This window comes from Clupea harengus, chromosome 20, assembly GCF_900700415.2.
Source record: "Clupea harengus chromosome 20, Ch_v2.0.2, whole genome shotgun sequence".
Taxonomy (NCBI): domain Eukaryota; kingdom Metazoa; phylum Chordata; class Actinopteri; order Clupeiformes; family Clupeidae; genus Clupea; species Clupea harengus.
The window spans coordinates 4,426,802-4,437,632 of record NC_045171.1 but is presented as its reverse complement, the minus strand read 5'-3'; the positions used below and the strand labels follow the sequence as shown (position 1 = coordinate 4,437,632).

General features: G+C 42.8%; 1 protein-coding gene across 1 annotated transcript; it reads right to left on the bottom strand.

Moving 5' to 3' along the window:
• Positions 1 to 212: 212 nt before the first annotated feature.
• On the bottom strand, positions 213 to 8,445 carry tmtops3a (teleost multiple tissue opsin 3a). Its single transcript, XM_012840088.3, has 3 exons — positions 7,999 to 8,445; positions 5,093 to 5,421; positions 213 to 1,945 (listed from the first exon to the last, which is right to left on the bottom strand). Exons 1-3 carry the CDS (start codon positions 8,366 to 8,368, stop codon positions 1,667 to 1,669), a joined length of 978 nt encoding a protein of 325 aa, XP_012695542.3. The 5' UTR covers positions 8,369 to 8,445; the 3' UTR covers positions 213 to 1,666.
• Positions 8,446 to 10,831: the final 2,386 nt, after the last annotated feature.

Below are 10,831 nucleotides of genomic sequence, written 5' to 3'. Positions count from 1 at the left end.
CCCGGAGGTCCCAACTCGTGACACAAAGACTACGGCATCCAGGGGTCGCTGCATCTGGAACTGCGGCCTCTGGACAGCACCATACTTCACAAAGGCCACAAAGCACCTGTAGAACTGAGAAGAACACGGGGATCACTAGGATCTAATCAAGGTTTTGTTGAAGGGGTCTTAAGGTCTTATTAGTAGGGCAACCTCTTTTACTTTTAACACTCTGAAGGATCCTTCTTAGCTCTGAACGGTTTTCATTAATTAGTTAATTATTTATTATTTGTTTATTTGATAGGGACAGAACATATTAATGAACATCAGTATAAAATACAAAATGTAAACATGCCACAGTTACAAATAACTAATAGTCCAATGTGAGCCAAAGATTCATTTGGGAGATGTTCTATTTTCTCTGAGCATTTTAAAGATGAACACATTTGCATTTGTCAAAGACGTTCTTCAAGAATCACTCAAGGCAACATAGTGACTGTGTTCTTCCAGTATACACTGCACTGTATTTGCTCTAAGCCAGAGTTTAATCTCTGAACTTGGGTTTCAAATCTAATGGGAAAATAAAATAAACTAAAAAGTCCATGGCCCTCAAACTAAACACATAATTTAGATCAGGCAGCAGGAATTTTCATAACACATTTATTACGCTCGCCTCAAATGAACCCAGCTGCCTGACAGTAGACGTCTACTATCAATTCTCAGCACCATCACCATTTCTATTCATCTTAGTGTCTTCTGATCATCCTTCTATGCAGGGATGCCTCATTTGCAACGGCAGGTTATGCTGCCGTGTCACAGCACAATGGTAATGAATGGCAGCTCCATCAGACAAGACACCATGCAGCGCTAGTCTCATTCACAAAGCCCTGGGCTCCATCCAGCTTGCCGGGCCTTGATTAACACTGGCTATTTCTGGAGCGTGTCCATAGTGATGGAGATGTGTACAGGGGGGCTGACATGTAGAGCAGTCAAAGAAGTAAGGCCATCACCCACCACATGCATCATGTATATTCATCATGTAGAGAGTGGGAGGTTGATAGGCACCTTTAGTCATCCACCCAGCTTCTCAACAGGTCATCTTTTTTTTTAAGATTTTTTTTTTTTGGGGCTTTTTTTTTGTTGCCTTAAATCAATAGTGCAGTGAAGAGTGGGACCGGAAATGAGAGGGAGAAGAGGTGGGGAGTGGACAGGAGAAATGACTTCGGGCCGGATTCGAGCCCGTGTCCTCCATGGGCGTCAAGCCCAAATGTGGTCGGGGTTACTGCTTGCGCCACAGTGCTCCCCCAACAGGTCATCCTTTAATAGTTTTTTTTCCTGATTAAATACATTTCAGGGTTGCTAATGATATGCTAATGATATGCTTCTTCTGAATGAGATGCTGGACAAGCTCTTATGTCCAAACCAAGGGATTTCAGAAATAATTTGTGAACATGGAAGTGCTTTCAAAAAATACAACTATGAAAAAACTGCGTAATAAACACAGGCTATTAGAGTACTATGATATTATTAGAGCACCATTGTTACTATATTAGACATTATTTGTATTATGTTATATATGTTATACACTAGTATTCCTTTTATAAACTGTACTAGAGCACTACTATAATACTATTAGAGTACTTATGAAGAGCATGCATCCTGTCCAAAGGCAGCACTGATAATAACTCTAGCAAGGACTGATCTGAATGGCTGAATGGAAAGGCGGGCCAACCTGGTCATTGAAGAGCACATAGATGATGGGGTTTAAGACGGTGCTGCTCTTGGCCAGGACAGCAGGCACCACGCTCATCACAGACGTGACCAGACCCGTCTCTCCGAAGGTGGCCACCAGGGCCATGAGGCCGTAGGGCATCCAGCACAGCAGATAGCAGGACACCATGATGATGACCATCCGCAGAATGTGGTTTTGCCGCCGTTGAGCCGCTTTGTACTTCACCCGACTCATCTGAGAAAGGCAAGCAAAGAAACATGACATGCAGGGGATGCAAGAGTCCACATTTATTTCAAAGCATCAAGGCAATGCAAGTGAAATGGCTTGTTTCAACTCAGCCAATTTCATCTCAGCCAATCAAATAACACGTCTGGCCAGACAACTGATTAGCCAGAGGTTGCACTTCCAAAGCAGTGGCTGTGTAATCCGTCACCTTATAGGGATCTTCATCAATTTCTTCCCAGTCGCAGACAAAAAGACAAATAGTCATGTGTCATGTTTTGTGCCATGGCTTGTGTCAAGCTTCAGAGTGAGCCCTGGGAGCTTCGCCTTGGCTATTGGCTTTAGATGCACAGTCCACACGCGTCATCTAGGCTAGCGCAGGTGGGATGTACTGTATGTGTGTTCACGTCCAGGCTTTGTGTGTAGTGTGGCAGAGAGACATTCAGGACGTTTCCATGGTCACAACATTAACTGACACTCTCTCACCCGTGTAATGAAAATCCTTTAGGAGCGAAGAACTGCCATTTCATTTTGATACAACTTGATACAAGCTGATACAGTAGTTTGGGAATAATAATCCCAGAGCCTGAGGATTCATTTGAATCCCTCCAGACAACATCCTCAGGATAACGGATCGTGTCTAAGCTGTGGGTAGACTGAGTTAGCGCTCTGTGCCTCTGGGCCAGCACGTCATCCGAGGCCCAGGCATGCATCTGATCTCTGAGCGCTGGTTTCACGCTCCCCTGGGCTCCTCAAAGACAACGCCACACAATCCCCTGACGTCAATTTTAAGGACAAACATTTACACCTCCAGTTGTGTGTAATGACCGGTATGGTGATCCTGTCTGCAGCACCCCCTGTCATCACTCCCGCCTTTTACACACTCCATAAGCCCTGGTTAGAGAGACATTCAGGACGTTTCCATGGTCACAGCATTAACTGACACTCTCTCACCCGTGTAATAAAAACCTTTAGGAGCGAAGTCAGAACCTACATATCACTCTGTGCACGGACTGACCACATAACTACTGTTTTACTATTTACTGTTTTTCACTATTTTACTAGTTACTGTTTTTCACTCTTTTACTATTTATGCTGTCATTGGGAAGTTCATATTGGGAAGTTTATATAACATAAGCCAACTCATAAATTGCAATATATCTATCTCTACCGAATGGAATTTATTTCAGGCTCCTCTAACACTGGATAGAATAGCAATAGAACTCTTACTGTGTGACTATGGTGACTATGACACTATAACACCTCTGATTGAGAATAAGCCATTTTCATTTCATTTCCACTATTCTAGTCATATCCAAGATTGTATTGGGGGCTCTAACTCTGATATTCAGTAAGTCAGAGTGCCATCTGAAAGATCACTGAAACGGCTTTCCATCCATTCTCTCTCCATTCATCTGCCAAGCAACGGCTCCCTCGCTGCCGTCCACAGCAAACGCTGGAGAAAATGAGCTGGTTACGTAACGGGTGATCGCCAACAGTAACCGGGGGCCGGCTCCAGACACTAAAAATACTCCTGCGGGCTGATTCATATGTGGAATGGTGTTAGTGATGCGCTCTCCGCCAGCCCTCGGAAACCCTAATTACATATCCTTGCACTAGGCTCAGCTGCTTATGTAATCCCCTGCGAGCATGAATGACTCACACAGGCAGGTTTGGTGACCTCCTGAACCGTGCCCGTCTCGACTCCCCGAGAGTTGTGTCCCGCTATTCCTCGAGGGAGCAAATCAATAGTGGCGCATAAAAATAGATCTCGAGGCAGGGATTTCTTACAGTCTTTGTAAAGCCACCCAGCTTCTGATATGAGATGAGACGCTAACTGGAGCCTGTCTAGCACAGTGACAGGTGATTTAGTGGTGGTTTACATTCATTTCCTGGATGACACAAGAAAGGGGGAAGGCAAAGATGATGGAGATGTATAGAGGCATAAATAGAACCTGCACATTACTATTACTGAGGCACAACACATTGCAACGACTACTACTCGAGTAGTGTGGCTCAAGGTTAATGTTTCCCTCTCAGTATCACATTTTCATGGTCTGCACTCACTACAGCCGAGGATCAATATCAAAGTGAACGTCTCTGTAATCTGTTTGCACCGCGAGGAGCTTGCCAATTGTGCACTTCAGGATTAGAGCTAATCAGCTGTAGCCTGAAGGCCTTTGCAAAAAGGAGCTTTTTAAAGCCTGTTTATGTGGGCAAAAGGAGGGCTTTTCTTAGAAGTCAGAGTGTATATGAGATGTTTTTGTTGTTGTTTTTGTTTTTGTTGTGCATAAGAAAGGTCAACTCTGACCCAGACCCTCCTGTCCAACACAACCTACACATCCTGACTGTCTGTCAGGAATTGAGTAAGATTAAATAAAATTGATCAGTAGCCTGTACTTTGGTTGGCTGGCCAGCCCTGTCTGAAAACAGGGATGGTCATTGGAAGATCTTTATTTACAAAACGATCATTGGGCTACTTCCACTATATCTCTCCTCTCTCATCAGCTGGAATTGTAATACCCTCAATACCCGCTCCCAGAGCTGGCTTTCATTATATCTGCCACATGTTAACACTAAACTGGGTAAGACACCTTTCTGTTATAAGGCACCCTACATTTGGAATGAGGTCCAAAAATCTTTAAGGTTGTGCTCATTTATTTCATTAAGGGAATTCTTGAATCTCATCTCATGTACAACTGGCTTCTCCTGTAGTGATTGTAACGGGGTACAATGAAGAGTTAATACATTGAAAAAATAAATAAATAAAAATAAAATAAATATGCATATATATATATAAAATAATACAGGAACAACCATTTTGAAGATTCAATAAAATACTATGGTTAAGACTTAACCATAGTATGACTAACTTAGATGAGGGTCTTATTCCTCAATGTGTTTTTACATAAAAAAAAGTATTAAATAAATAAATAAATCAATCAATCAATCAATCAATCAAAACTTTCACATATCACCCATTCAGGCCTAAAGTAAAAAAAAATATATATTTCATGCATAGTGATATGATGTTGAGTGTTGATGAGCATCACTGCTCCAACATGAATGTGCAGCAGGTGACGAGGCTCTCCAGGGAGTGGCGTGAAGCCAGACTGACCCCAGCGGAGAGCGAACACGACCACAGCCGTCCACACTCACCTCCCTGATGAACTGAAGGATCCTGATGTAGCACAGCAGCATGAGCAGCAGGGGCAGCGCCAGGCAGAAGACGAAGAGGCACACCACGTACGACATGCCGCCCACCGAGCGCCGACGCCACTCCACGGAGCAGGAGGTGCCCGGCCCCTCCGGCCCGTAGTGGCTCCAGCCGAGGAGGGGAGGCAGCGTCCACATCAGTGAGTACAGCCAGGAGCCAGCCACCCACAGCCAGGCTTTACGGAAGTCCGACAGGTCAGCCTTGGTGGGGCACAGCAATGTCGTGTAGCGCTCGTAAGACAAGATGGACATGGACACCAGGGACACGATGCCTGGGGGACGTGAAGAGAGAGGGGAGCACAACCCCAAGGAGATGTTTAGAGTGGTTAAAACATGAGCTTTGCACAACTCTAAGGAGATGTGAAAAAAAGCAATCACACTTTGCACTTTGCACAACTCGGCCTTGGCATATATAACATAATTGAACACAGGAGAGGAGAGGATCTGTGGGGGATCCTGTGTAATCTTCTGAAGGTCATTCAGGTCACCAAAGAGCAATCACAACATTTAAAAAAAAAAATTGATGATGACTTGTGTCATGTTGTTGTGTCCACCACGACTTGCAAAACAGTGTGTAATAGCATGATTGCGTTTCCACAATTTAGTGAAACGTCCCTGGGTCTGGATATATCAGCATCCACAACCAAACCCTGGGTCTGGATATATCAGCATCCACAACCAGCCCCTGGGTCTGGATATATCAGCATCCACAACCAATGCAGAGGCTCTGAATAGGATACGACATGTCAATAAGGTGTAGGTGCCGTGGCCATGGAAACCTTGAACTCATATAAACCATGTTTGCTGATTTGCGACAAATCCTGGTTGAGGAATGGGATGCCATCCCACAGCAGTGTGTGAGCTGGAGATCAGCATGAGGAAGAGGTGCCAAGCCGTTGTGGCTGCGTATGGATCTTCCACACGCTACTGAGGTCCCTGACAGGGAAAAATTAATAAAGTGTAAAAATGGCCAATATGTGTTGTTTTTTCCTTATTACTGTGAGAGAGTGCAATTATCCAATCCACCAAGCAACTCAAAACAAGAGTGAATACCAACAGAAGAATTGGGGATTTTGGCACATTTTTTGGGGCCGCTACCTACACGGTTAGTTGTGTTGCTCATTCCACGAATGCACGATCCTTACAAGTTGTACCTCGTTGTAAAGGTGACTAATCAGGCTTTCCAACGATATAAAATACAATACCAATTGGTATTATTAAAGGGGAGGAATAATCGACCGAAATAACGTTTCCGAACTTTTTTTAGGAGTTTATATTGAGATTTTCTTTGTCAGGAGAGGAGATGAAAGACAAATATGTCTCGAAAAAATAGTTCTCACGAGTCAGAAGTTTACAGCAGGTTATGTGGTGAATTAAATACACCATTCAATTAAAATGGCTTCAGACAAAGAAGGACTGATCTGTATCGCAATCAATTTTGCCCTGATTCACCTTGGCTGCAGACAAAGGTAGCTGTATTTTCCTGCAATCACAGCCCAACTCCTACATGCTTGACTGACAGGAAAATGGACTGATGGCATAACGATGATGTTCAGGGACTCCCACCTGGCTCCCCCACGGATCGTTGCCAGCCCAGACTGCACTATGTGCGCAGCCGTGGCCCCCGTGGCCCCCGTGGCCCCTGTCGGCACCAGGAGAGGAGCTGAAAGGCAAATATGTCTCGAAAAAATTGTTCTCACCAGTCAGAAGTATCGGCAGGTTATGTGGTGAATACACCATTCAATTAAAATGGCTTCAGACAAAGAAGGACAGATGGCCCCTGTCGGCACCAGCAGCTCCTTTTCAACCGCTCCCCATGTTGCAATCACTGCCTTTAAATGAGACCCACACTCTGAAATGTCAGAACATTGGGAGGCGAGATACTGGGTTTGTGCCTCGTCATAGCAAATAAAAAACACTTAGATATTTGGCCCCCTTATTTTAAAAGTGACTGAGATGTGAAATAGTCTAGTTAAAGTTATTCAAAATCATTGAAATGTCACACCACTTTCAGATGATCTACAGGTTGTTGGTGTCCTGGGGTTACCTCAAAGCACGTTGGTGCCAACACACAAGGTCAGAGGTTAATTCAACAGTGGCAGTGAGTGCCTGGAAGTAGGCTTCCCCATAATTATAAACATGACTTGCATTTGCGCTCTCTCTCTCTCGCTCCATCTCTTACACACACACACACACACACACATATACACACACACACACACACACACAGGGGTGTGCTCGCACATAAACGCAAACTGAAATTCCCTATGTAAAGGCTTTTCTTGAAGTTTGTTGGTTATTATTAGGTTAGTCTCGCCTGTATAATCCACTGTAATCCAAGTGCAGTTACAGTTGTAATTTTTTGCATTTTGTCTTGTTGCAAGAAATCGTTTCACCTTTCATTTTAACATGTATGCAACATACTTCTTTCGTCTCTATATTCCTACTTCAAGCACATGCATGTGCCTAACTTTTTTTGTAATTTTCATATAAATGCAGTGTGCCTTTGTTACAACGGTCCCAGTGTTGGGGACAGTTTTAACACTGGCCGATGACAATTGAAGCATGCCTTTTTGAAGGGGTAACGTTAAAGTAACAGCAACAACCATGCATAGTTAAAAACGAAACTAGTGTGGATAAGGGTTTTTTCCTGTAAGATGTAGTGTTAACAGCATTTTGTTATCAAAATGCCATCATCTTAATCGGAAATCACCGATCACAACCACCTGTTACTTGTGTTTCTGTCAAAACGCATCAATTGACCAGTCAAAATCTTGAAAAAACTTACTAAAAGTTATGTGTATACACAAGGCAAATCTCCTCACTGTTAAACTGAAAACTAAACTCACCGAAAAGCGAATTGGCGAAACCATACCACTGGCAACCTAGGTCCCCGATGAGCCACCTCCCGTAGACATTCGCAGCAAAACTGAATGGCGTGCCAAAAATGCACACAAGTATGTCACTGACGCTGATGTTCAGCAGGATGAGGTTGATGGGTGTCCAGAGACAACGAAACTTTGCGAATACCAACAGAACGAGAAGATTGTTAAAGAATCCGAAAAACAGGATAATTCCGAGGAAAATTGCTACTACGGTGTGGCCGGTCCTACTCAGACGATGTGGGAAAAGAGGATCCTCAGTGCTATCATTATAGCTTTGGTTTACACTGAAACTCTCCAAAATGCTCAAATTTAAACTCCAAATGTGAACTAACATAGCTGCTTCAGCGTGTTAGCGGGAGAAGGGAGAAGTGTTTGCACAGTGACATGGAGAGGGGATTGTTGTGTCTCCCTTTGCCAACACGATGTCTATCGGCTCACTGACACCCCTTTATATTCGGCGCTCTGTGTCCAATAATCTGACCTCAAGATGTGGCCACTGGCGGTGGAGCGACTGTCTTGTAGATGAGTCACCCTTGAAGGACTTAACATCCAAAAGCGCATTCTCATTACTTATTTACTAATAGGCAATTCAATATTAAGTTTGATATTCATATTCTTTCACGTGCATGCACTGAATGTCACAATATTTTATTGTTATTGTGTTGGTGATCCATGGTGATGGTGTTTTGTACTATAATATTCATACACATAATTAATGGCTATCTTGAGTGTAAAAATCACAAACCACATAATCTAAAAATGCCCCAGTGTATGTGTATAACTCATTACTCTGCAGTGGTTAGCTTTCTTTCTTTCTTTCTTTCTTTCTAAATCTATCTTTATCATTGTTTAGTGACAGAATAGTTTGCTGCAGTGTGACTGAAAGCACATCACTGTCCATGTGTCCATGTCCGAGGCCCTTTACATCACCTTAATCAGACCTTCATCTGTTTCACAACCTGTTTTTGCATGGCAAAAGGCTTTATTCCATCCCCTCTTAAACCCGTGCCTGTAAACCAGTTCATGCACATGTCTGTGTCAGTCTCATTTCTACACTATATCTACTGGTCTGACTTGGAGCAAGAAGGAAAGTAAAAGCTCTTAGATCAAATTGTATTTCGAACCATTCTATTTTAAAGTTTATTCTAATCATATTCTACTGTGGCATGGCTACTTTAAAGAAGGAATTATCGCATGATTTTAAGAGCACCGATTTTTTTTTTTTAAACCTTAACCTGATTCCTTTCTTCCCTACATTCGTTGGTGTCCAAGGTAATGTAATTTGTTTTTAAAGCCCTCAATGGATTAGTTCCAAAGCATCACTGATCTGCTAATTCCATATTCTGCTGCCAGGTCACTTAGGTCGTCCAAAACAACAACTCCTCTCAGTCCCCCTAGCCCACGCCTTTTATTCTGTTGGGGGCCTTTTATTCTTACTGCATTTTAATCTTTTGATGGTTTTATTTTTTCTCCTAAATTTGTATTTTATTTACTTTACAACTCTGTGTTTCCTTTTGTCATTCTATTCATTTAATGTGTTTTATATTTTTCCAATATTCATTTTTGCTCATCTATTTGACCTAATTTTCTTTTTATGAAATTGCCTCACTTGTCATGTTTTTGTTTTCTATCTGGTATTTCTTTCTGTTCTTGTGCTTTTGTTTTTCTTATGTGTTTACTCCTAGTCCTGCTTTTAGCGTGAAGCCTACCACGCATTCTTTTTACTCATGCATACTTCTGGAAAGGACTTTGGCTCAACTCCTGTTGTTTTTTAATGTGCTAGAAATAAAAGTGACTTGACTAATGTGACTAAAATGCCCTGTTGTCCTGTCAGTATGATTTTCTGTCACTAGACCCCACTTTTTTATGTACTGTTTCCTCATAAACCTATGGGCTTGAAAGTGACAGATGGGAAGAGACTAAAATTAGTACAAATGCAATAATGACCACAATAACCCACATGCCAGCATGGTGTGATGACAGCAGTCCATCTGCAGTTCTAGATTAAATAGCTGGTGGGGGAGTGAGTGAGTTTTGACCAGACGCAATAGGATGTGGCGTTTTTCTCATGAGCACTCATTAACTCACTTTTCACATTTCCTCAGAGGAGGTGATACAACATGGTGTAATATGTTTTGTTTTGCCTTGCCTGCTGTCAGAGGTCTCTTTCAAGCTGAAGGCATCAGTTTCCATCACAGGAGGTTGGCATAACCTCCTGGACCATATTAATAATGTTCCCGATCTGGTGCCAAGTGCCAGTTGGGGTGGATGTCTGTGTTGCTGGTCTGCCAGTAGGATCAAGCCAAAAGCCTCTGGCTGAATCAGATGAACATACTTATTGTAAGTGTTTTTTGGGAAAGAATCGTTTAACCCCATGTATCAGTTTGCCCTCCGTCATTGTCTGGTTTCAAGTTCTGGCAAAAAATCTGGGACATACTGGATCACACGTGGCATGTGATGGAAATCTTTAGCTGAAATCACTGTTCTATACTGCCTCTACTATACTACTGTACTACCTGTACTGTACTTTAAATCACTGATCTGTGCCTATTTTGTGGGGGCTTTAATCCCCCTAAAAGTAGTGTCTAGCTCCCCCTCCACCACCCCAAATAAATGTGCTTCACTTAACTCTCATTTTCATGTATCCGTTCAGTTGTCATCTATAAATTGGTGATTAAGTGTGTTGAGGAGCTATTCATTGTAGTAAGATTTTATTTTCAGTTGTCACGTAATAGCTGATCGCAAAAAGTGGTGGACACATCTCCCACCGTCCCCAGCATGACTGACACCTAAAACA

Coding starts and splice junctions, on each gene's coding strand:
- tmtops3a (XM_012840088.3), bottom strand. CDS start 8,368: ATGTTAGTTCACATTTGGAGTTTAAATTTGAGCATTTTGGAGAGTTTC. Junction 5,422..7,998: donor TTTCGCCAATTCGCTTTTCG/GTGAGTTTAGTT, acceptor CACGTCCCCCAG/GCATCGTGTCCCTGGTGTCC. Junction 1,946..5,092: donor TCCTTCAGTTCATCAGGGAG/GTGAGTGTGGAC, acceptor TGCCTTTCTCAG/ATGAGTCGGGTGAAGTACAA.